The sequence below is a fragment of the Betta splendens genome, chromosome 8 (assembly GCF_900634795.4).
Source record: "Betta splendens chromosome 8, fBetSpl5.4, whole genome shotgun sequence".
Taxonomy (NCBI): Eukaryota; Metazoa; Chordata; class Actinopteri; order Anabantiformes; family Osphronemidae; genus Betta; species Betta splendens.
Genome location: NC_040888.2, coordinates 452,778 through 478,217, shown reverse-complemented (window position 1 = coordinate 478,217; position 25,440 = coordinate 452,778). Strand labels below are relative to the sequence as shown.

General features: G+C 48.8%; 2 protein-coding genes and 1 non-coding gene across 4 annotated transcripts; 2 read left to right on the top strand and 1 right to left on the bottom strand.

Annotated features, from left to right (window-relative positions):
• Nucleotides 1-137: 137 nt before the first annotated feature.
• Nucleotides 138-8,059, top strand: nr1d1 (nuclear receptor subfamily 1, group d, member 1). The gene is made up of 8 exons (XM_029158608.3): nucleotides 138-3,270; nucleotides 5,334-5,561; nucleotides 5,636-5,724; nucleotides 5,792-5,936; nucleotides 6,013-6,617; nucleotides 6,706-6,891; nucleotides 6,980-7,190; nucleotides 7,512-8,059. The coding sequence occupies exons 1-8, from the start codon at nucleotides 3,237-3,239 to the stop codon at nucleotides 7,727-7,729; spliced, it is 1,716 nt and encodes a 571-aa protein (XP_029014441.1). The 5' UTR covers nucleotides 138-3,236; the 3' UTR covers nucleotides 7,730-8,059.
• Nucleotides 8,060-9,543: 1,484 nt separating this feature from the next.
• si:dkey-225f5.4 (uncharacterized) lies at nucleotides 9,544-24,861 on the bottom strand. Of its 2 annotated transcripts, none has more exons than XM_029158726.2 (9): nucleotides 24,753-24,861; nucleotides 24,224-24,320; nucleotides 23,965-24,088; nucleotides 23,676-23,833; nucleotides 23,332-23,474; nucleotides 23,083-23,251; nucleotides 22,824-22,963; nucleotides 13,859-14,021; nucleotides 9,544-9,691 (listed from the first exon to the last, which is right to left on the bottom strand). In XM_029158726.2, exons 1-9 carry the CDS (start codon nucleotides 24,767-24,769, stop codon nucleotides 9,623-9,625), a joined length of 1,080 nt encoding a protein of 359 aa, XP_029014559.1. In that variant the 5' UTR covers nucleotides 24,770-24,861; the 3' UTR covers nucleotides 9,544-9,622. The 2 variants fall into 2 exon arrangements, with proteins under 2 accessions (XP_029014559.1, XP_029014558.1); XM_029158725.3 differs by lacking the exon at nucleotides 24,753-24,861 and adding an exon at nucleotides 24,403-24,708.
• Nucleotides 12,883-12,989, top strand: LOC114861220 (U6 spliceosomal RNA). The gene has a single exon (XR_003786763.1). It is a non-coding gene; the product is annotated as a U6 spliceosomal RNA (small nuclear RNA).
• Nucleotides 24,862-25,440: the final 579 nt, after the last annotated feature.

Genomic DNA, 25,440 nt, shown 5'->3' with positions numbered 1-25,440 from the left:
GGTTTTTGTGCCGGGTTGAAAGAGGAAGCGACATGAAAGTAGGTCAAGCGTTTCCTCTTTTATCTGGTTACAGAAGTGTTTGAGCCCGTGTCACTTGGAGGAAACTCTTTTAGTGGCCTGTGTTTTCACTTTGGACTCATTTACTGCCCACTAGAAACAAACTTCCTCTATCTTTGGAGTTTGGGTTCATGCCGTTCGTCACAGCTGTTCTGCTCCACGTCACTTCACTCCCCATTGTTTCACTGTTTTGTCTGTGCTTTAGAGTACAGAATATTAATTTCGTCACTAAAGGTTCAACGTGAGAAACCTGATCTCTCCAAACGAGCAGAACAAAACCCACAAGTGCTGCTTCGAAAGGGCAGACCGTGTCAGGGAACCGCACCTTCGATCCGGGTTGGCTCATGTTCTGCAGCTTTAAAGAAACTGCTCCACAAGCACAGTGACAATGGGAAAGACACAACAGACGCCGAGGCTCAGTCTGATGCAGGTGGAACCGGTTTGGTTCCCGGGGCTCAGAACTTCCCTCTTTAGGTCCAGTTCTCCATTAGATGCCCTCCACCATCAACACCTTCACAGGAATTGCAGATTCTGCTTTGACTGAATGATGGTCGGAGAACCGGAAGTCTGGGCCAGTGCTCCAAGTTTGACTTTATTTTAGTGTAAGGAACAAAACAGACGTTACTCAGGGCAATGCAAAACTGAAACATGCAGTTCGTCAAACTCCTGGTTCTGAGCCACGGTGAAGTCCCACAGACCCACAGACAGAGTCGCATCGGGTGAATGTGGAGTAGTTGGTCTGTGATCCGTTTCTTCCACCGAAGGACACAAACCCAGACCCACAAAACGGCTCACTTAACATTAAAACCTCTGCTCCGAAGAACAGAACTCGGCCCACTACTCCAACAACGCACTGACAGGCCGGTACTTCTGTGCTGATAGGATGGGCTCATTAATTGCAACTTGGAATGGACTGGATAAAGAGTCTTGGTGAGTCATGGAGATGAGGCCATGTTACACATATGAACCCAAATGATACTGGGGACAGCAGTCTCCAGAAAAGGTACTTATTCAAAGATCAAGATGGACGCCTCGTGACCAAAGTACAGCAGGTCCAGGATGAGACCCACATGCTTCCTCAGATACAACAGCAGAGTGAGGCAGGTCGGGCTCCTGGTCCCAGCCCCTACGGCCTGTGGAGCCACCTGCTTCGAGCAGCGGTCAGCATGTCGTCTGGCCGGGCTACAAACACAGAATTCTCGGGTTCAGGCAAATACATCTTAAAAAGATCACTAGTGCAGTCAGAAAACGGGTCCAGGTCATTTTCAGTGACAAAACAATCCAGAGGTTTAGCAGAAGCTAAGTATTCAGCTGCACCTGTCAAAAGCTTCTGACTGCAAAGCTATGAAAAACCCCGATAGTTCAGCGTTGTAAGGACACGAACAGGCCCTGACCCCCACGCTCTCCTTTAAATGTGTTTACGTCTGGGTGGGATTCACCACAGTTTGCTGGGCGTGAAAAACCTTTCAGACACGATCCAAGGGCCTGGATTGGTTCTGGGTTCCGGCCTGATGCTGCAGGACTCCTCTTGATCCCATGCTGCTTTGGCACTAAGTCACAGTCCTTCCTTTGTTTCTCCATCTTCGGGGGCGAGTCCAAGTTGGCTGTTTTTACAACCCTGTCTTTTCTGTATATTTCTCTAGCCACAGGCTGAATTATGAGTCACGATCACACGGTTATGTTTGCAGACAGACCTGCTGATGCACTTTGCCTCCATAATCTATGCGTTATGATTCTTCCATCATGCAGGTGCTGTCCAGAATCAGATCTTTTACCTGTTATGTTTGCTTGACTGTCCCCAGTGTTACAAAATAGTTTGGAAAACTTTGAAATCCTTTTTTATTTAATTATTTAGTTATGTGGCGAACAGTGGTCGTTTTGATTTATCTCCACGTCTTGTGGAGCTGATGTTTCTCTGTCTGACGGGTGCCGGTTTCTCATAAGGTGTGCGAGTGTCCATCCACCTATTTTCAGCTTGAACACAGGTTTAGGTAAATGGTTAGGGGCATTGCTGGGTTTTATGTTTAGCTCCCTGGTATTTGCCCACCTTGCGTGTCTGTCCCAGTGAACCCAGCTGGTGTCTGTGGGATCCACTAGATGCCACTGTTGTACCTGTCCCCACCGCCTGAACCCCCAGGTTAATTACGCAGCTTTCACTGAGCTCAGTCGTGTAATTACCCTCACGCAACGTCCCACCCCATTTTCACCACAGAACAGAATGACACTATTAAACGTGTCATGCTTTTATTAGCAGCTTATTATTACAGATTATTTCACAGAGCCTCTAGAGTCTGGTCAGTGTCAGATCACTGCAGCCAAACTGAAAAGAGCAAACATCTCGTCCAGGTTAAATAAGTTGCTCCTTTTTGTGCTCTGAATTTCACAGGAAAATATGAATGGATTGACCACCTCGCCTCGAATTACTGATTACACTCGATCAGCAACACGGAAAGTACCTAAAACAGGTAGCTGTGATTTGGACCTTTGGACCTCATTTTTGTAGTTGTTTTCTTCTTTTTATAATTAAGTTTGACATTTGACTTTAGTAAATGTTTCCTCTTTCATAAATACTGATATGACGCATCTTTTTCTCTCTGAATAAATCTGTACATGAAGCTTCTCACGTTTCTAAAACTCATGAAGCTGTTTCCGTGTTCACGTACAGTAAAATCCCTTTTCTTCCCAGTTACTGTAAAGGCAACGACCTCTCCGCCTACACTTCCCACAGTTCCCCGCCCTCCGTGCCACAGATCTGCGGCAGCGCCACGTGCCTGTAGATTTAAAGTGTCTACTACGAAGAGGAGGGGCGGGAAAGTGTGTCACTGGGGCACGAGGCTCTCCTCGCGGTCACATGGTCCCGTTTTCTGCCGCGTGCTGGAACGGCAGCCTGGTGAATTCTCATCCTAGACCTGCAGGGCGCGCGCCCTGTTTGAAAGAAGGTCGAGAGAGAGAGAGAGAGAGAGAGAGAGGTAGAGCAGCGCGTGCGGCAAATGACATGTCCTCGTGCTGCTGACTGTCATCGCCTCAGTAGAACACTAGAGTAATGCAGTAGAAGCTCCTCGTTCTTTTGAGTTCCATTCTTTCCGTTTTACTTTGCTTCGTGTTATGCGAACTGCGGAGCGGCAGTTTTCAGGGTTTTACTCAAGACGCTGCTGCGCGTGAATCTGCGGGGACTCGTGATGACAACACCTGCCATGGACACAAACAACACAGGTATGCAACATCACACACGCAGTCTTTAAAACGGCCGAGTCGTCGGGTTCTTCTGAACGTTCTGATGGACCTGTTGATGTCCGTCTGCTCAGAACTCTTAGCATCCGCTAGCGTGTGAAGCGCTTCTGTTCGGGTTCAGTGGGTTCGGTGCTGCCTTGCCACTTGGGCTTATGTTTGCGTCTAAAGCGGGTCGTCGCGGGGACTGTTCCAGCTGCGTTGCGGGGAAGTGGGTCACGATGACAGCCCTCGGCCTGTGGGTCGTTCGGTGTCAGGTGGAATAGCTTACGTGGGCGGGTGCACGCGCACGGACGTGTACCGCTGCTTTTGCCGGTTCACATGGATCCACAAACGCAGCCATGTGCGCTTTGTTTTCACTGAGCTTCCGTGGCGTGATTGGCTGCTGGTCAGAGTGAGCTCATTGCATAACACCCCCCCCCCTCGACTCAGTTCAGTTCAATTATCATGGTGCCAAATAACAACAAAAGTCACCTTAAAGTACTAATAGCTTCAAGACCTCACAACTGTTGGAAACCCAGCATTTCAATTGAAAACATGCTTCTCTCCTCCCTCTTTCTTTCTCCTCCTTCCATGAATTAATTGTCTGAGTGTCTCTGTGTTTGTGTTGTCACAGTGTCACATGTTTTCTTCTGCTGTTTTAAGACACATTTGACACAACTGATGATGACCATGATCCACGCTATTGTTACGTCTGTGGCTTTGCTTTTTATTAAGACTAAAAATGAAGGGCGCAGCCCGTTTCCCACCGCCTTCCACCTGATCTCCTCCTGCTCCTGTTCAGACGGGTGAGAATCCGAGCGGCACGGACCCGTGGCTTCTTCCCGTGTCCTCTGGACGTCTCAGGCTGCACGTCCTCCAGCGGCCGGAGCTTCACACATGCTCCTTTGTGGAAAAGATCCCCTAAATGCTCTGCTCCAGTCTGAATGAGCCTCAGCTGTTGCTGTCGGAGTCGGAGGAGCAGCCCTGAAGTTGTCTCCATGGTTACTGCAGCATGGCAGACTGAACAGTCTGCAGCTGGTGATACTGTATGTGGAACCGTCATTAGTTGACAGATCCAGTCAGAGTCTTTGTAGTAACATGTCCGAGCTGTAAACACGTGCTCTGAAGTCATTCAGTCGGGGACATTACGTCACATTTTCCAGGAACATGGGCCGCTGGTGAGTAGGTGAAGCTAGACACAACAGCCTTTGGTCCTGTGTGTGTGTGCGTGCGTGTGTGCGTGCGCGTGCGTGTGTGTGTGTGTGTGTGTGTGTGTGTGTGTGCGTGCGTGCGTGCGTGCGTGCGTGCGTGCGTGCGTGCGTGCGTGCGTGCGTGCGTGCGTGCGTGCACGTGATGCATGGTGGGAGGGGTGTAGGCGGGCCCGTCTCACGCCGGTCTCGTTGTGGAGCCGGCTGCGTGGAGGAGGCACGTGGCTCAGGGGCGTGATTGAGGAGGAGGAGGAGGAGGCTCACAGGCACGCTTGGTGAACCTACCCAGAGGTTGAGTGGTCAGACAGGATCTTGTTTCAGGAAGGTGACTGTTGACTTCAAGTCAAAGCCCGTTAACAGATCAAGCAGTAAAAGCTGTGAAATTGTCCGTCAATCTGCACAGAGGCTTTGATTTGATCCCAGGGTCGACGCCTCAGTGTTGATCAAACTAATGATCAACAAAAACACAAATGAGCTGTTTGTTTGCAGACAAACGCAGGAAGTGAGCCGGAGTTCAGAGCCGCTCAGCTGCTGCTCAGCTGCTGCGGGCGTAAACATGGAGCCGGCACGTGAGGCTGGTTCCTCCTCCGCTGTGAGTCCAGGCTGCGCTGAGCGTGTCAGGCGTCACGTGCAGCAGCTCCAACACGTGGACAGCGAATCGGTTTATCCTGCTGGCATGAATGACGTGCTCTATCCTCGGGTCCGTCCCACACTTCAGTACCACTCAGCATCACTTCAGTTCCATGACAGATCACCTCAAGGCTATTCACTGGGTTGTGTGGAAAACCCAGCAGCGCTAATATGATCACGATGAACATAATGAATGGTCATTCACTGCTTCGTTCGTCTCTCCTGCAGGAGGCGTGATCTCTTACGTGGGCTCCTGTGGCGGCTCTCCGTCCAGAACCAGTCCAGTGTCCGTGTACAGTGAGAACTCCAACTCCCAGCCCGGCTTCAGCAGCAGCAGCAGCTCCAGTTCAGGCTTCACGGGAGACGACGGCTCCTCTTCTGCTTCCTCTTCGGGAGGTTCCCCTCGAGGCAGAGACGATGGAGCGTCACCCAGCAAGTCCGTGGCCAGTCTCACCAGTAAGAACTCACCAGCAGCTCCACTATTGAGTGTGAATGAGTTGAGATGCGCTGACACCAGCCCACTGTTTTAGAGCTCAACGGGATGGTGCTGCTGTGTAAGGTGTGCGGAGACGTAGCCTCCGGGTTCCATTACGGCGTCCACGCTTGTGAAGGCTGCAAGGTGAGCCGCCAGCCACACGTCCGGGTCCTGACGGGCCTACTGGGAGCTAACCCGTCTCTCTCTGCAGGGCTTCTTCCGTCGCAGCATCCAACAGAACATCCAGTACAAGAAATGCCTCAAGAATGAGAGCTGCACCATCGTGAGAATCAACAGGAACCGCTGCCAGCAGTGTCGCTTCAAGAAGTGCCTGTCTGTGGGCATGAGCCGAGACGGTCCGTCAGCGCCACCGCTCCGTGTACAGCCTTTGTTCTGCTGCGTCAGTGTCTCACCCGCTTCTTCTGTCCACAGCTGTTCGCTTCGGCCGGATCCCCAAGCGCGAGAAGCAGAGGATGCTGGCTGAGATGCGGAGCGCCATGAACAACGTGGTCAACGACCAACTGCAGAGCGACTTCCAGCTAGCCAGCATCTCCTCCTCCACTCAGTGCCTGGGGGTGGACACTGACCCACAGCCCCAGCCCAGCCCTCCCTCCCCATCCCCTCCTGCTCCTGCCTCCTCTTCTTCACCCCCACCCCCCCTCGGTCAGAGCCCCTCCCCCCCTCCTTCCAGCCTCAGGATGGATTCCACCATCCTTGCTGTCGCCCGTGCTCATCGTGAGACTTTCGTCTATGCCCATGACAAGCTCACCAACCCCAACGCATCACCTCAGCACCAGCACTACAATAACCACACCCACCACAATGGTGAGGAGACGGAGCTCTGGGGACCAAACCTTTGCCCCAACGGTAACCATGCCAACGGCCTCAACACCATTTATCAGCACAACAACAACAAAAACAACAACAGCAGAAACATCACAAATCATTACCATGCCAACGGAAAGATTATCCTGCACAACAGTAATGTGACTGGAGGAGACGAGCAGACGTGTCCGAACCGGACCGGGATTGTTCTGGTAGGAGCCCGTCCCGTTTGTTAGTTTTGTCCAGATGCATCGAGTGGTGCGTTTAAGGTACCTGGTTAAATGGTGCCCCTTGTTTCAGGCCTGTCCAATGAACATGCAGCCCCGTGCCCACCCCCTGAAGACGCCTCAGGAGATCTGGGAGGACTTCTCTCTGTCCTTTACCCCGGCTGTCAGAGACGTGGTGGAATTCGCCAAACATATTCCAGGATTCAGCGCTCTGTCCCAAAACGACCAGGTGGCATTGCTGAAGGCCGGCACCTTCGAGGTATGAGCGTCCAGCCGGGTCCAGCCGGGTCCAGATGCAGCACTCATCCTTCACGCTGCAGCTTATTGTCTCCACTCTCATGCCGCAGGTGCTGATGGTGCGCTTTGCGTCGTTGTTCAACCTGAATGAGCAGACGGTGACCTTCATCTCTGGTGCCACCTACAGCCTGGCAGAGCTGCAGCTGATGGGGATGGGTGAGCTGCTGGGAGCCATGTTTGACTTCAGCCACAAACTGGCTGCACTGGAGCTAAACACGGATGAACTGGGACTATTCACTGCTGTGGTGCTGGTGTCTGCAGGTGAGGATGGACAGGCTCAGAGGAGCCAACAGAAGGACAGCTCTGTGTATCTGCATAGAAGGAACATGTGTAGTGTATGGATAGGAGGAAGACGTTATTGGATGTTTGGTAGTGTTTGTCAAGACCCTGATTCAGGTGGAGTCGTTTGAAATGAGTTACATTTTAGCTGGTCAATGAGTCAGACATGGGCATATTAAATACTTAACTAGTGTAAAGCACTAGCGCAGGCACAAGTCATGAATCTGCACCATATCCTCAGTGAGCTAACAGCAGCTAATGTGAGTTGGTCTGTGTGACTGAACAGCTGTCCTTCTCCTGCAGATCGGTCCGGTATTGAGAACGTGGGCTCGGTGGAACGACTTCAAGAGAAGCTGATTCAGGCTCTGCGCTCGCTGGTCAACGAGTCGTCTGGTTCTGGCAACGACAATCACAACACGGACTCGCCGCGCTTCACCAAGCTGCTGCTGAAGCTCGCCGACCTGCGGACGCTCAACAACATGCACTCAGAGAAGCTGCTGTCTTTCCGCATCAACGCGTGATGTTCACCAGCGGCACCAAATGTGACTGACGGACCATTTGTAAATGCTGACGCGATGATGTCAGCAGCAACTTGCCACAGCTCACTGCCAAAAAAAGGCCTCCAGCTGCCAGAAGAGTTGCCTGGGTACCACAATCGTCCTGACCTAAAGGAGCAGTTTGGCCATTTTATAAAGCTGCTTTTTGATTTACCTGAAACAGTTTAATGAAAAAAAAACAAGACTCTTCCAGCACAAACAGTCTTGAAGTAAAGAGGGAAGTCCAGAACTTCCAAAGTATTCGTTGACTTGTGCATGTTGGAAAAACACAATAAATATTCTCATTATATTTGACTTTATTCTAAGAGACTATCTTCTTTCAAAAGTCTGAATATTCTGAGAGTTTTCAGACGATATATTCTGATCTAGCTCTTAGAGGTTTCTATAAACTCAGTTCTTTTTATTTGGAAAATTATTTCTGGCTTTTTATTGCAACGAGGGAAACGTCTATAAGCAGAGCCCAAGTTCCCTCTGCTTCCATCCCGACACCAAGGTCAAAATGAGGAGTAACAGCGAAGGGTCGGTAATCACCCGCATCTGCGTCTCTCACTCAATATGCAGCAGATGTTCTGTACAAAGTGTGAATTCTCAAACACAAATATCCACTGATACCGTTTCACAGATATTAATCTGTACAGCTATATTTTTGTTATATATTTGTTATAGTATGATTATAAATGTATGCCTGTGAAAATATTATAAAAGTTTAACTTGTGCTAAATGTTGGAAAGGCATCACAAATATATATGAATAAGTATCACAACTCGGCCGCCTTCAGTTCTTTTTCAGAGCATCCTCGAGGCACCGATCACTGTTATTGGCCTGGCGGCTCAATGGGTAGAGTCTGGGAATCAGAAGGTTGCCAGTTTGAACCCAGTCAATCAAGCTACTTCACACTAGTGCCCTGTGTGTGGCTGCTCCTCCAGTGAGGAATTGGGTCAAATGCAAAGAACAGAATTTCCCCAAAGGATTACTAAAGTATGTCCTCTCTAATGTCACCGTGGTAATGAGGCCAAAATAGGATTTGACAATACTAGCTCTTTTATCAAATGACCAAAACATAGTAATCACATTAAGTCAGACAATTTATTTAAATTTATTACATAGCTTTTTACTTGGACAAACGCTAGATTAAGTAGATAAAGTTTAATTTGTGGAGAGATAACGCTCCAAACTACCTGTAGGCAGTGTGTATTACCTCATCACGCGTCAAGTTATTATATAATGGAACCGGTGAGTCTGCAAAAACGGGACACGGCTTGTCTCCGCCTGCTGTTCTCTGATTGGTCCCCGAGGAAGCTGAGGTGTAGTGGAGGCAGCCAATCAGCAAATGGAGAGGACATGACTGGACCAATCAGAAACCAGATTAGGAAGTTACGAGGCTGCAGTTTGACCCACTTTACTCCTCTGTGCGTCCTGTAAGTGCAGCGTATGATGCAGAGGGATTTGTTTGGGAGGATTCCTTCGGGAAGTTTTTGGACCTTGATGGCATGAAACTGTTTGGAGTTTTGCAACTTCTGGAATCTGCATCATTGTTATTATCATCATCAGAGTTTGACTTTTTGTTACATCCCACAGGCATTTGTTATTATATATTTATAATAGATCAGATTGGTTTTAATACTTATTCATCTTCACCATCTGTATATAAGTTTTGTGAAATATTAGAGAAATCAGACTTTGCAGAATCTCCAGTTTTTAATCTGTGTAAACATTTCACACTTAGACGTACGAATATAAAGCTAAAACAGGAATAGTGACAACAAATGCAACCGGTATGAGAAACTGAGACACATGTTTAATATGAGAACAGAATCAGATTAGTATGTGTACAAAAACATGACAAATGTGAGTCCGTCAGTCGTCGAGTGGACTGCAGCTTAGAAAAACCAACCAGTCAGTCAGACCCAGATCAGATTTATGAGGCTAAAAGAACAATGGACAGAAACAAACAAAGTCATTCAATTTGCTTATCAAACAAACATGTTTCATAAGGCAGAGCATCAGAATTTGAAACTAACGAAGGAACAAAGCCGTAATTTGATTCAGTTATTTACAGTAAAATGAAAGTGGGTTTAATTCTAAACTCAACACTTAAAATGAGAGTTGTTATGTTTCTTGCGTGTACCGAGAGAGCAGCCTGCTGTGTTTCACCAAGACATGGCTCAGTCAGGACACACAGGATTCTGATCTTAACGGATTTATATGGAGTCAAATTAGGGTCAGATTAGATTTGTATGTGCGTAACCAGATGCGTGTGTACGTAATCATATCTGTTTGATTTGTGTGTGCGTAAACCAATCTGTGTGTGTGTAACCAGATTTGTACCCTTAGACGTAGTGGGGCTATACCATGCTTACACTTTAAAAAATTAAGCTCAAATTGTGGCCTTAATTTGCCTCCACGCTCTGATTGACTAATGAACCAGGAAGTTGTCGCAGTCCTTTGACGTGGCACAGCAGATTTTGAAAGCTCCACAAGCAGCAACAAGCTAGTCCACTGACTGATGACTTTAATTATATTTAATGATCAGACAGACATGACGGCTCATATTCATGTGTATGTGACTCTGTGATAATTTATCAGACACACAATAAACACGTTTACTTTAAAAATGCTTTTTAACAGCCTGAAATGTAATGTAGTTGTTACAGGTTTGGATTTTAGTGCAGGATCTTGGTGCTTCCCACTGATCAACGTCATCTACAAGGAGACAGACGCCCAGTGTTGCTGCAGAATCTCTCTAGATGTCATAATACCAAAGACACGGGCAGAAAGCTTGGTCTGCGTGATCCTTTATTTAGTTCGCAGGATTCACTTTCAACCGTCTGCTGAGACCTGCACTGCTCTGACTCTGCTTCGCTTCATTCACAGTTTACTTAGGCGCTGACAGCGCCTGTCGGCAGGCAACAGGTACATCGGTAAAGGAGAGACGCTCCTGATCGATTACAAAAAGCACGACACAAAACACAAGTTAAACGCTACGCTCCGTCCATAGATCACTCTGTCGTGGAGAGCGCACACTTTAACATAGAGGTAACGTAAACCAAGGCATTGACATAGACAGCTAACAGGATGTCACCAAGGTAAGACATGAAGTCCTTTAAGCGTCTCGTCCTCTCCTACCTCAAAGACATTAAAGACCCCCTCCTGGACCCCCTGCAATTCACCTACAGAGCCAACAGATTGTCACAAACTTTCCCAGCTAAATGTGCCTGACTCCATTTGCAGGTGGATCACAGACCTTCTCACTCACAGACGGCAGTATGTGAAGCTGGGGAAGCTTGTCTCTAAAACCAGGACCATCAGCACCGGATCCGCCGCAAGGCTGATTCCTTTCACTTTCTCCCTGTACATAAATGGCTGCAAATCCAGACACCAGTGTGTCAAACTCCTGAAGTTTGCTGACGACACCACCCTCGTCAGCCTCATCTCTGACGGAGATGAGTCGACCTACAGAAGTGAGATAGCCAGTCTGGTGTCATGGTGCGGCGCTAACAACCTGGTGCTCAATGCTCTGAAGACAGTGATGATGACAGTGGACTTCAGGAAGGACCCAGCCACCCTCCCCCCCTCATCCTCTGTGGAGTCCTTCCGCTTCCTGGGCACCATAATCAGCCAGGACCTCCAGTGGGAGCAGAACATCAGCTCCATCACTAAGAAGGCTCAGGAGAGGATGTACTTCCTGAGGCAGCTGAAGAAGTTCCACCTCCCTGTGAAGATGCTTGTGAACCTCTACACTGCCATCATTGAATCCGTCCTCACGTCCTCCATCACAGTCTGGTTCACTGTGGCCACGGCCAGAGACAAAGCCAAGGCAATAAAGCTTTTCTGATTCTGATTTAACCATGCCTGCACCTCCCTCTCTGCCAGTCTGACAATAAAACTCTGGACCTCCTATGTCAAAAACGCATATACCTCCGCCCCCCTCCCCCCTTAGGACGCTTTGATCACAACCTGGTTCACCTCCATCCTGCTTACACTCCAGGGTGAAACAGCAGACACCACAGGTTAAAACTGTAGATCTGGACTGAGCAGGCAACAGAGCAACTGAAGGACTGTTTCAACACCACCGACTGGGACGTTCTCTGCAGTCCACATGGGGAGGACATTGACAGCATCACACACTGCATAACGGACTGTAATAAATGTTTGGTTGAAAAACACTGTACCAACAAAGACAGTGCGGTGCTTTTCCAACATTAAGCCCTGGGTCACTCTGCTAAATGAGACATGTGTGGAGAGGACTGGTACACATCTCAGGCCACGGTGAGGCTGGAAATGGTCTCCAGGTCACGGGTGACCAAGCCTGTATTTCAATACATTTGATTCTGCCCTGCCCCCAGTCTCCATCCACACGGCCGCAGCTTCACACCTCTCCAGTCCAGGCGTCTCCCTCCGGCTGCAGCTGTTCACACCATAGCACCATGCAGTCCACTCTGCCCTTCCTCTGACTGCAACAAAGGGCCCACAACCCACAGCTCCAGACCAACCATGGCCCACCCTGAGGTGATCACTGATTATGAATCTGCACTGGACCCGCTGCAGTTTGCATATTGACCAGACATTGGGGTAGATGACACCATCATCTACCTGCAGCATCGAGCCCTGTCTCACCTGGAGTCATCTGGGAGCACTGTGAGAGTCATGATTTTTGGTTTCTCCAGTGCTTTCAACACCATCCAGCCATCACTGCTGAGGAGGAAGCTGGAAGAGGCAGGCGTGGACCAACATCTGGCTGCTTGGACTATCAACTACCTCAGACAGGCCACAGTTTGTGAGGCTGAAGGACTGTGTCTGATGTGGTAGTCTGCAGCACAGGGGCACCTCAGGGGACGGTGCTCTCCCCCTTTCTGTGCACTCTGTACACATCGGACGCTCACGTCAGGGGGGCGAGCAGGAGTACAGGGAGGTCATCACTGACTTTGTGGTCTGGTGTGAAAATAACCACCTAACCCTTAACACCAGCAAAACAAAAGAGCTGGTTCTGGACTTCAGGAGGTCCCCTCCACCACACACAGCGGTGAACATCCAGGGCTCAGACATTGAGCCTGTGGACTCATTTAAATACCTTGGTGTTCACCTCAACAATAAACTGGACTGACAACACAACACATGTGCTTGCTCAGGCAGTACATATGATAAATTGGAATCGATACGGAGAAAATTGGCATGGCGCCTGCGAAAGGATGACGCGCAAATTTGTGAAGCGTTTCCACGTTTTGAGGAAAACAAAAACAACCCCAGGTTTCTTTTCAGCACTGTAGCCAGGCTGACAAAGAGTCATAGCTGTATTGAGTCTACTATCCACTTAAATCTCAGCAGCAATGACTTTATGAACTACTTTACTAATAAAATCATCATCATTAGAAAAAACATTCAGCAGCGACTTCTTCCAAACGACAGAAAGCACTGTCTAGATCCATCAACTTTAAATTTATTAAATCCTCTGTCTTACCTAGACAGCTTCTTCCCCATAACTCATATGGAGTTAACCTCAATAATAAACTCTTACAAGTCGTCAACTTGTCTTTTAGATCCAATCCCAACCAGATTACTCAAAGAAGTTCTACCTTTAATCAGCTCGTCCATTCTAAATCAAATCAACCAATCTTTACAACTAGGCTATGTACCACAGGCTTTTAAGGTGACTGTGGTCAAACCTCTATTGAAAAAAACAACCCTGGACCCTGGACAACTAGCCAACTATAGGCCCATTTCAAATTTACCCTTTATTTCCAAGATTCTGGAAAAAATCGTGGCTAAACAATTATCTGACCACCTTAGTGGGAATAACCTGTATGAAGATTGCCAGTCTTCTGTCCAAAAATCAATCAATCAATCAATCAATCAATCAATCAATCAATCAATCAATCAATCAGTCCGTAATGCTGCTGCTGTAAACACAAAAATTTCCCCATTGTGGGATTAATAAAGTTGTATCCTATCCTATCTAAGAGATAGTACTACTTAAAAAAGGTAAACACGCTGATTGCATCTTGTCTAATAATAAGTAAATATTTTTCTATATATTTTCTATTTAATAGTAAAACTGGATAACGTGTTTTGGTTTTCAAATGACTGTGCTCTTACTTTCAGTCCAGATGTGTCCAGAGATTGTCCGTCTCTTCGTACTGAGAGCAGTCGGACTTTTCCACTCTCTGGGTAGCCGTCCTCCACTTCCATGTGACACACCAGTGAAGCAGATTTCAGGTAGATCAGCAGCCGCTGAGCAGGACGCCAGTCAATGGGAAACCTGGAAACAAAAACACAGTCTGGTTAGTTTGATGTTCACAATCACATCTTGTTGTAATAATTCAATATCATATCACTCAAGAGAATGCAAACAGGACTTGGTGTTCAGCACAGCACCAAGACTGGAAGGATCTATTTGCTCTTTAGATAGTGACATTTGAACGACCCAGACTTTTACTGTTAAGGCACAAAACTTCTGATTGAAATGTATTCATGTCATAATATAACGTGAGCTGGGATTAGACCGTTGTAAAACTAACCTGTCTCACCCTACTGATGATGTGTTGTTGCAATAGTAATTGCTGATGATGTGCTGATGATGTGTTGTTGCAATAGTAATTTTATATATATATATATATACGCCAAGGTGCTCTGGTTCCCCAACACCTGACGCAGACCTTGTTAGACCGGGCGACGTCTGAGCCGGTATCTCATGTGGTTCATTGTCTCTCATGATATGAGGTAGGCGGTAGCTTGAAGGGTCGCCGTTAGGGCGAATAGGCATCCAGCGAGAAGTGGGCTACTGGAACAAGAAAGAAATGGCTGAGATGAGAGAACAAGGCTCTGTTGGAATGCTACTACTCAAGTAACCCTAGTCAGAGGGGTTACATGCAAAGAATGTGCGGTGAATGGGAACGGAGAAACCCACATTCAAGGCTGACGGCAAAGCAACTAGTAGCTCAGTGTTCCAACATCCACAAACGGCAACTGCTATCACAACTTGAGATTGACGAGATACAACACAAATGCTACGGCAAGGGGGAGCCAGGACGCCAGGTCAGAGGGGAGGTTTCACCATCTCCCCAACCGGAAATTGGGTACGAAGCCCCAATAAGCACAGATACGCTGAGCGAGGCAGCGACTGACCTGAAAGATAAGATCATGGCGAGATTGAACAGGCAACCCCAAACCCCACTACAACGGCTAAGTGAAGTACCATCAGAAAGTCTCATGGAAGATGTGAATGCAGCATTGAGAGCGATCCCTACCACAACAATCACAGAAACCAATGAGCTGATATACGCTTCAGCATCAGTGATCCTAGAGGTGCTTGGCTATAAGAGCAACCATGGGAGCCATGAGAAACAATACCCACCATGGAAACAAAGGTTGGAGGCAAAAATCAAGGCAGCTCGGAGGGAAGTGAGCCAAATGACAGAGGCCCAGAGAGGTGCAATGAAAAGACCGATGCCCAAGAGGTACAGCCAGATGCCCATACCTGAAGCACTCAAAACTGCCAAGCAAAGGCTACAAGCCTTGGCCAGCTGCCTAAAGAGATACACCAGAGATAACGAAGCCAGACGAATAAACCGGCTGTTCGCAACACAACCTGCGAAAGTGTACTCTCAATGGCAGGGTAATAACAGCAGAGCAGACCCACCAAGGCTGGAAACTGAACAGTACTGGAAGGGTATATGGGAAAGGGAGGCATCACACAACAGTGATGCACAGTGGCTGGTGGATCTGAGGGAAGACCACAGCAACCTCCCTGAACAGAATCCAGTGACTATCACAGTGGCAGACATCCAACACAGAGTCTCAGGTATGAAAAACTGGACAGCACCTGGCCCTGACATGATCCACGCCTACTGGCTAAAGAAGCTCACTGCAATCCATGAGCGCCTGGCAGCACAAATGAACCAGCTGCTAAGGGATGGGACTCACCCTGAATGGCTAACCGAAGGGCGAACGATCCTGATAATGAAGGATCCCTCAAAGGGCACAGTCCCATCCAACTACCGGCCAATAACCTGTCTCTCCACAACATGGAAGCTCATGTCAGGCATCATCGCAGCTAAGATAAGTGGGCACATGAGTCAATACATGAGCGAAGCACAGAAGGGCATTGGTAAGGATACCAGAGGAGCCAAACACCAACTCCTGGTAGACAGAACAGTCGCCCAAGACTGCAGAATGCGACACACCAACCTGTGCACAGCCTGGATCGACTACAAGAAAGCCTATGACTCAATGCCACACACATGGATCACTGAATGCTTGGAGCTGTACAACATCAACAGAACTCTAAGGGCCTTCATTGCAAACTCGATGAGGTTGTGGAGAACCACCCTTGAAGCCAATGGGAAGCGACTTGCCCAAGTATCCATCAAATGTGGCATATACCAAGGAGATGCACTGTCCCCACTGCTGTTCTGCATAGGTCTGAACCCCCTCAGCCAAATAATAAACAAGACTGGCTATGGATACCGACTCCGGAACGGGGCCACCATAAGTCACCTCCTCTACATGGATGACATCAAGCTGTACGCCAAGAGTGAGCGAGACATCGACTCGCTGATCCACACCACCAGGATCTACAGCTCGGACATCGGGATGTCATTCGGACTCGAGAAATGTGGGAGGATGGTGACAAAGAGAGGCAAGGTAATCCACACAGAAGGGGTCTCACTCCCAGAAGGAACAATAGCAGACATTGAGGACAATTACAAGTACCTTGGAATGCCACAGGCAAACGGCAACCTTGAACAGGCAACAAGGAATGCGGCAACAGCCAAATACCTCCAACGAGTAAGGCAAGTCCTAAGAAGCCAGCTCAATGGCAAGAACAAATCCCGGGCAATAAACAGCTACGCTCTGCCAATGATCAGATACCCTGCAGGAATAATAAGGTGGCCAAAGGAAGAGATACAGACCACAGATGTTAAGACACGAAAGCTCCTCACCATGCACGGAGGGTTCCACCCCAAATCCAGCACCCTGAGACTGTACGCTAGCCGCAAGGAAGGAGGCCGAGGACTAGTGAGCGTGAGAGCCACTATCCAGGATGAAACATCCAAGATCCATAAGTACATCAAGGATAAGGCCCCGACAGATGACGTGCTGAGTGAATGTCTCAGGCAGTGGAGAACAGAGGATGAGATACTGGAAGAGGGACCATCATGGGAGGACAAGCCCTTGCACGGGATGTACCACCGGAACATAACTGAAGTGGCTGATCTCAACAAATCCTACCAATGGCTTGAAAGGGCTGGGCTGAAGGACAGCACAGAGGCACTCATCCTGGCTGCACAGGAGCAGGCCCTGAGCACCAGAGCCATAGAGGCCCAGATCTACCACACCAGACAAGACCCAAGGTGTAGACTGTGCAAAGAGGCCCCTGAGACGGTCCAGCACATAACTGCAGGGTGTAAGATGCTGGCAGGCAAAGCATACATGGAACGCCATAACCAAGTGGCTGGCATAGTATACAGGAACATCTGCGCGGAGTATGGACTGGAAACCCCAAGGTCAAAGTGGGAAACACCTCCCAAGGTGGTAGAGAACGAGCGAGCCAAGATCCTGTGGGACTTCCAGATCCAGACTGACAGAATGGTAATGGCGAACCAACCAGACATTGTGGTGGTGGATAAAGAGCAGAGGAAAGCCGTAGTGGTGGATGTGGCAATACCAAGCGATGGCAACATCAGGAAAAAGGAACATGAGAAACTAGAGAAATACCAAGGGCTCAGAGAAGAACTGGAGAAGGCTTGGAAGGTGAAGGCCACAGTGGTGCCTGTGGTGATCGGAGCACTAGGGGCTGTGACCCCCAAACTAGAGGAGTGGCTACAACAGATCCCTGGAAAAACATCCGAAATCTCAGTCCAGAAAAGTGCAGTCCTAGGAACAGCAAGGATACTGCGCAGAACCCTCAAGCTCCCTGGCCTCTGGTAGAGGACCCGAGCTTGGAAAGTGGATGAGACCACCCGCGGAGGGTGAGAATAGAGTGTGTGTATATATATATATATAAGAAGGGGTCTCACTCCCAGAAGGAACAATAGCAGACATTGAGGACAATTACAAGTACGTTGAAATACCACAGGCAAACGGCAACCTTGAACAGGCAACAAGGAATGCGGCAACAGCCAAATACCTCCAACGAGTAAGGCAAGTCCTAAGAAGCCAGCTCAATGGCAAGAACAAATGCCAGGCAATAAACAGCTACGCCCTGCCAGTGATCAGATACCCTGCAGGAATAATAAGGTGGCCAAAAGAAGAGATACAGATCACAGATGTTAAGACACGAAAGCTCCTCACCATGCATGGAGGGTTCCACCCCAAATCCAGCACCCTGAGACTATACGCTAGCCGCAAGGAAGGAGGCCAAGGACTAGTGAGCGTGAGAGCCACTATCCAGGATGAAACATCCAAGATCCATAAGTACATCAAGGATAAGGCCCTGACAGATGACGTGCTGAGTGAATGCCTCAGGTAGTGGAAAACAGAGGATGAGATGCTGGAAGAGGGACCATCATGGGAGGACAAGCCCTTGCACGGGATGTACCACCGGAACATAACTGAAGTGGCTGATCTCAACAAATCCTACCAATGGCTTGAAAGGGCTGGGCTGAAGGACAGCACAGAGGCACTCATCCTGGCTGCACAGGAGCAGGCCCTGAGCACCAGAGCCATAGAGGCCCAGATCTACCACACCAGACAAGACCCAAGGTGTAGACTGTGCAAAAAGGCCCCTGAGACGGTTCAGCACATAACTGCAGGGTGTAAGATGCTGGCAGGGAAAGCATACATGGAACGCCATAACCAAGTGGCTGGCATAGTATACAGGAACATCTGCGCGGAGTATGGACTGGAAACCCCAAGGTCAAAGTGGGAAACACCTCCCAAGGTGGTAGAGAATGAGCGAGCCAAGATCCTGTGGGACTTCCAGATCCAGACTGACAGAATGGTAATGGCGAACCAACCAGACATTGTGGTGGTGGACAAAGAGCAGAGGAAAGCCGTAGTGGTGGATGTGGCAATACCAAGCGATGGCAACATCAGGAAAAAGGAACATGAGAAACTAGAGAAATACCAAGGGCTCAGAGAAGAACTGGAGAAGGCTTGGAAGGTGAAGGCCACAGTGGTGCCTGTGGTGATTGGAGCACTGGGGGCAGTGACCCCCAAACTGGAGGAGTGGCTACAACAGATCCCTGGAATAACATCCGACATCTCAGTCCAGAAAAGTGCAGTCCTAGGAACAGCAAGGATACTGCACAGAACCCTTAAGCTCCCTGGCCTCTGGTAGAGGACCCGAGCTTGGAAAGTGGATGAGACCACCCGCGTGGGGTGAGAATAGAGTGTGTATATATAATGTACTCTATGCATGTGTCCATCAGCAGTGGTAGGCAGTGTGTGTTTGTATGTAAGACTTTTGCGGGTCTGATGAGGAGAGATAGAGTCTGTTTCAGCAAAGGTAATCAGTGATTATTAATCACTGATTACCTTTTTTTTTTTTTTTTTTTCCTCCGGCGCCAGTCGAGCTGGCTGCTGGTCACAACAGCTCCTGTCCTCTTACTTCTATTTATTACTTTCATCACCTACTCAAGTTTGTCTTTCTAGTGTGTTGTTAGTAACATTAGTGTACACAACCTGTACACAGCTTTTTTATAGTTTTTCTAAGTTTGGCGCAGTACAAACGCTGTTTTTAAAGCTACGATGTGCGTCGGGGTCAGAGCGCGCATTGTTTACACCGCGGAGCAGCTGATCGCGCTGCGCAGCGCCGTAGTTCTGCCCAGAGACAGACACGAGATCACCGCTGAGGTGCTGGTGAAGTCCCGACGTGGGCGCCGCGCCGGAAAACTACGACGGGAGAAAACGAGACGCTTCAGGCCCGCTGTCCCCTCCGTTATCATGGGGAACGTGAGATCTCTCGCCAACAAGATCGACGAGCTCGCGGCGCTCACACGGTACCAGCCGGAGTACAGAACGAGCAGCGTCCTGCTGTTCACGGAGACCTGGCTGACGTCACTCATCCCGGACTCGACTGTCGCACTGGACAATTTTCATCTGCTACGTGCGGACAGAACGGAGAACAGCGGTAAGAGGAAGGGAGGGGGTCTGGCTGTGTTTGTGAACATCAGGTGGTGTATGCCACGACATTGCACTGTCAAAATGAAGCTGTGTAACAGAGACATTGAGCTGTTAGCGGTGGGCATGAGGCCATTCTACAGTACCTGCCACGGGAGTTCACACACGTTATAATAATTGCTGTGTACGTCCCACCCTCCGCTAACGCTGACACAGCTTTTGAGACCCTGCTCTCAGTCACCAGCAGGCTGCAAACACAGCACCCACAGGCCCTCTTCCTGATCTCTGGGGACTTTAACCATGCACCTCCTTCAGCTGCTCTGCCTACATACACCCAGTATGTGACCTGCCCCACCAGAGACAAGAAAACACTGGACTTATTCTATGACAACACCAAAGAGGCCTACGCTGCATCCTCCCTCCCACCACTGGGCAGAGCTGACCACAACATCCTGCATCTCCTGCCTGTGTATAAACCTGTTGTACACAGGCAGCCGGTGGTGCCCCGCACAGTGAAGAGGTGGACAGCTGAGAGCGAGGAGGCTCTCAGGGACTGTTTTAACACCACTGTGTGGACGGAGCTCTGCGACCCACATGGGGAGGACATTAACGCAATAACAGACTGTGTAACGGACTACATCAACTTCTGCTGTGAAAACACTGTTCCCACCAGGCGGGTTCGGTGTTTCACTAACAGCAAACCATGGGTCACCCCTGATATTAAAGCTCTGCTAAAGGAGAAGAAGAGAGCATTTAAATCAGGGGACAGGGAGGAGCTGAGGAGGGTGCAGAAGGAGCTGAGGAGGAAAATCCGTGAGGGGAAGTCCAGCTATAGGAGGAAGATGGAGGAGCAGCTGCAGCAGAACAATGTGAGTGAGGTGTGGAGGAGCCTGAAAACCATCTCAGGCTTCAAAGCTCCACACCCACAGGCTGAGGGGGACCTGAGCTGGGTCAACGAGCTGAACTCACTTTAATAGGTTTGACCAAGCACCCACTCACACCTCCCAGCAGCTGCCTCCGAACCTCTTGTCACCTCATACCACTGGATTACCAGCCCCCACAGCCCTTCACACCTTTACACAAAGCCCTCTACCCTCAGCCCTGACGACTGGTGACTCATCCCAACCACACCCCCTCACTTCACACCACACTGAGTCACTTCCTCAACCCCTCACTTCACACCACACTAAGACACTCCCTCCACCCCTATCCTTCTCCAGCACCCAGGTGAGAAGTGAGCTCAGGAAGATCAAGGCCAGGAAAGCAGCTGGACCAGACGGCATCAGCTCCAGACTCCTTAAGTCCTGTGCAGGCGAACTGTGTGGAGTTATGGAGCATGTCTTCAACCTGAGCCTCAAGCTGAGGGTGGTACCACAGCTCTGGAAGACCTCCTGCGTGGTACCAGTGCCCAAGACACCGCACGCCAAAGACCCCAGCAGCTTCAGACCAGTGGCTCTGACATCACACCTGATGAAGACACTGGAGAGACTGGTCCTGGGTCACCTCCGCTCTGCGGTGGGAACCTACCTGGACCCGCTGCAGTTCGCCTACCGACACGGCATAGGAGTAGACGACGCCGTCATCTTCCTCCTACATCGAGCCCTTTCCCACCTAGAGAAGCCCGGCAGCACTGTGAGGATCATGTTCTTTGACTTCTCCAGTGCCTTCAACACCATCCAGCCGATGCTTCTGAAACACAAACTGGAGGAGGCTGGTGTGGACCTTCATCTGACGGAGTGGATTATGGACTATCTCACAAACAGGCCTCAGTTTGTGAGAGCCAGGGACTGTGTGTCTGACACTCTGACCTGCAGTGTGGGGGCCCCACAGGGGACTGTACTGGCCCCCTTCCTTTTCACCCTCTACACGTCAGACTTCAGACACAACACGGACAGCTGTGTTCTGCAGAAGTTCTCTGATGACTCTGCGATCGTCGGACTGATCACCGATGATGACGATGCAGAGTACAGAGGACTCACTCAGAACTTTGTGGACTGGTGCCAGCGGAACCACCTCCTGATCAATGTAGGGAAAACGAAGGAGATGGTGGTGGATTTCCGCAGACAGCAGCCTGCTCTCATCCCACCGATGCACATCCAGGGAAGGGACATTGAGAGAGTGGACTCTTACAAGTACCTGGGAGTGCATCTGAACAATAAACTGGACTGGACTCATAACACGGATGCACTGTACAGGAAGGGTCAGAGCAGACTCTACCTGCTGAGGAGACTGCGGTCTTTTGGAGTGAGGGGCCACTCCTGAAGACCTTCTATGACTCTGTGGTGGCATCAGCCATCCTGTACGGTGTGGTCTGCTGGGGCAGCAGCATCACAGCGAGGGACAGGAAGAGACTGGACAGGATCATCAGAAAGTCCAGCTCTGTCCTGGGCTGCACTCTGGACACGGTGCAGGAGGTGGGTGAGAGAAGGGTCCTGGCTAAACTGACATCCATCATGGACCAGGTCTCTCACCCACTGGAGGACTCACTGTCTGCTCTGGAGAGCAGCTTCAGTAGCAGACTGATCCACCCTCGCTGTGTGAAGGAGAGATATCGTAGATCCTTCCTACCTGCTGCTGTCAGACTGTACAATCAGAACTGTTGACCACATCCCACCACAGTCACTCACCCACTGCATCAGTGGTTTATATAGCAACCTGCTCTGCACAATATTTGTGTAAATCTGTGAACAATCATGTATATTGTTACCGGTACAAATCTTATACCCATTACTGTGCAATAACCCTGCAATGACCTCATACTCACTCTAACTGTACTGTACTGCTTTGTACTGTGCTAACACATACTGTTCTGTACCTGTATTCTTGCTCATCTGTACTGCTGTTGTGAGAGGTAATTTCCCCACTGCGGGACTATTAAAGGTTTTCTTATTCTTATTCTTATTCTTATTCTTAATCAGATACTCAGATTATCAATAAGGTCATTGACTCATGAATAAAGAAGGTTTATGTCTTTAAACAAGTAAGATGTAATAACCACCTGGATCTCAGAAACTGGATCTCACACAGCAGCTTAGTGTGACCCATATAACACTCCATCACCTCCACCAGGGCCATGCTGAGTTCTGAGCACCTGCCCGAGAGACAGTCCTCCACTACACCAGCCATCCCCTCATTCACCTGCACAGACACAAACACCAAGAGCACCGACAGACGTGGTGAGTCACAGTCAGAACAGATAGAAAACAACCTGCTGCATTTTGACGGTTCGGATTCTGAACATGGTTGTGTTACAGAACCTGCACTGTGAAACGGTCATCGTGGCTCCAGCTGACTGACAGTTTCAGCGGCTCCAGCTCACTGGAGGAGGAACGGCGTGGCCTGAGCTCCACACATAGCTCTGATTGGTTGAAGGACAGCAGATTGATGTGCATTACATCCTGTGTAGTGGAGAGGTACCCCTGCAACCTGACAGGTAAACAGAAAACAGCTAAGTTAGGGATCAATCACACCTGAGTGGGGGGGTCACATGACCTGATGACACTCACTCATCTCTGAGCTGGTGCCATCCCAACAGCTGACTGATCACTGTGTCAGAGTCCACCCTCAGTTTGATTAGCTCACAATCACATAGTTGCAAAGCATTCTGGGCCTTCTGCAGAGATTCATCCAGGTATTCACTCTGTCCTTTCTGAAAGAGGCAAACAAAGAGATGAGGAGAGGAAGGTAGGAGTATCAGCAGTGGATTCTGGGTAGTGTGGGACATTTGGGACATTATAAACACTAGCACGTTTCTTCCTCGTTGGTGTACATGTAATATTATTTGTCCACCACAAAAAATTTAACTTAAAAGTTTAAACATAAACTTGTGTCCGTGTGCATTTGCTGGCACCTGGTTATGCAGCTGTTGGATCAGCTCTGCAAGTGTTTGCCGCCTCTTGTGGATCTGTTGGACTTTCTCCTGCAGTGATCTGAGCAGAGTCTCCGTCTCCTCCACGTTTTCCCTGCTACACACTTTCAGAGCCTTCCACCTGCCGTGAGCTCCACCCTCTACACACACATACACACACATACACACACACACACACACACACACGGCATGTATGCTATGTAGTGGATTTACATGTATTTCATCTAGTGCCAGCAGTCTATAATGTGTGTACTATGAGTACTGTGCACACCAGGTTGAGAGAGGTAGGGCTGAGTGACGAGTTGCCGGGCGGGTTCCAAACCTTCCAGGGAAGACAATATGGAGCCAAGAACACGCAGCTGACGCCACAAAACCTTCTTGACCCGGCGACTATCCTGCACAGTAATCATTTCACAGTATATTACAGGTTCAGGTAAGATCCACTAGGATGCCTCTGCTGAGCACAGCAAACTGAGTGTCACAACCTCTGAGCTGGTGAATGTCAAAATATAATGAAGAGTCACACACACCATGAGGTAGAGGACCATCCTGGCTGCTTCAGAACAATCTAGCTGATACGACTCTCCACAGGGATCCAAGAGAGATGGATCACAGCGCTGCAACACACTGCAACCGACAACCAAGCTGCATGTTATACTGGAACGACACAACTTACTGATGGAAAGTAAATAAATGCTGCAACACGTACTGCACTGAAGTACAACTCGGTAGTGAACTACTCTGAACGTGAACTACCCAGCTATTACAGATCAAGGACATCTGACCTTGCACGAACCGTCAATAGTTGTAAATAAATTATTACACCCTTTTAATAATGTAGCGTCACTTGTGTGCTAATGTTTAGGGCTTTACCACCAGTGGGTTATCTTTAGCTTTAGCTAGCTCGCAAGGATTTCAAGTCAAGATTCTCGTTTCCGTCAACTGCGTCTGAGAGGCGTAAATAAACGTATAAGTGTAAAAACATCAACTCTGTTGTGCGTCTAATAAACGTTAACTATTAAAAGACGGCCTTAAACATTCAATAGAAGCAAGACTTACACTCGAACCTCAGCCATTTTTATTTTCGAATCTCCGCGGCAAAGTTGATTCGATGATTCAATTGGTCAGTTCTGATAACGTCTGTCGATTCCAGCCTATCACGAGAAACATTTACTAAAGAAAGCCTGTGACGCAAATAATTTGCCTGGAAATTAAAAATAATACGACAGCGCCGCCAAGTGGCGGCTGTTAGAGCTACGTAAATAGAGAGGTAAAACAAAAGTAAGAATATGTTTAGTCACTAACAATATTAGTGTATTATATTCAAACTACAATAAATATTACAAATTACAAACTTTGCAGTTAGTGGCATCTGCAGGGGCTCAGTTTCATACTGTGAGACCCGATTTCGCTCGTGTGGATTTCGACAGGTTTCGTTACGGTGCAGCGATACTGTGTGGCGTGCAGGTAGATGAACAGGGGCCCGTTTCAAGAAGGCGGTTTAAGTTTCTATTTATACTTTTAATTAATGAAACTGAGTACTGAATTGCAAAATGTCGATATTGCATATTGAATTGCAAATTAGAGAAGGACAGGCTCCCTATGGCAAGCCGTAGACAGTAAGAATTAAAATGACAGAAATCTGGAATGTATTTCTGACTAGTAAAAACTATAATTTTAGATATCCGCACCTACATTCTGACTAGGAAAAAATTATGGAGTCAAATTAGGGTCAGATTAGATTTGT

Excerpts from the sequence above, each read along its gene's own strand:
- nr1d1 (XM_029158608.3), top strand. The coding sequence starts at position 3,237 with ATGACAACACCTGCCATGGACACAAACAACACAG. Across the intron at positions 3,271-5,333 it reads CATGGACACAAACAACACAG|GAGGCGTGATCTCTTACGTG; the intron begins GTATGCAACATC and ends TCTCTCCTGCAG. Across the intron at positions 5,725-5,791 it reads ACGCTTGTGAAGGCTGCAAG|GGCTTCTTCCGTCGCAGCAT; the intron begins GTGAGCCGCCAG and ends CTCTCTCTGCAG.
- si:dkey-225f5.4 (XM_029158725.3), bottom strand. The coding sequence starts at position 24,473 with ATGTCCTTGATCTGTAATAGCTGGGTAGTTCACGTTCAGAGTAGTTCA. Across the intron at positions 24,321-24,402 it reads CCGAGTTGTACTTCAGTGCA|TGTGTTGCAGCGCTGTGATC; the intron begins GTACGTGTTGCA and ends TGTCGGTTGCAG. Across the intron at positions 23,252-23,331 it reads TGGCACCAGCTCAGAGATGA|GTTGCAGGGGTACCTCTCCA; the intron begins GTGAGTGTCATC and ends TTTACCTGTCAG.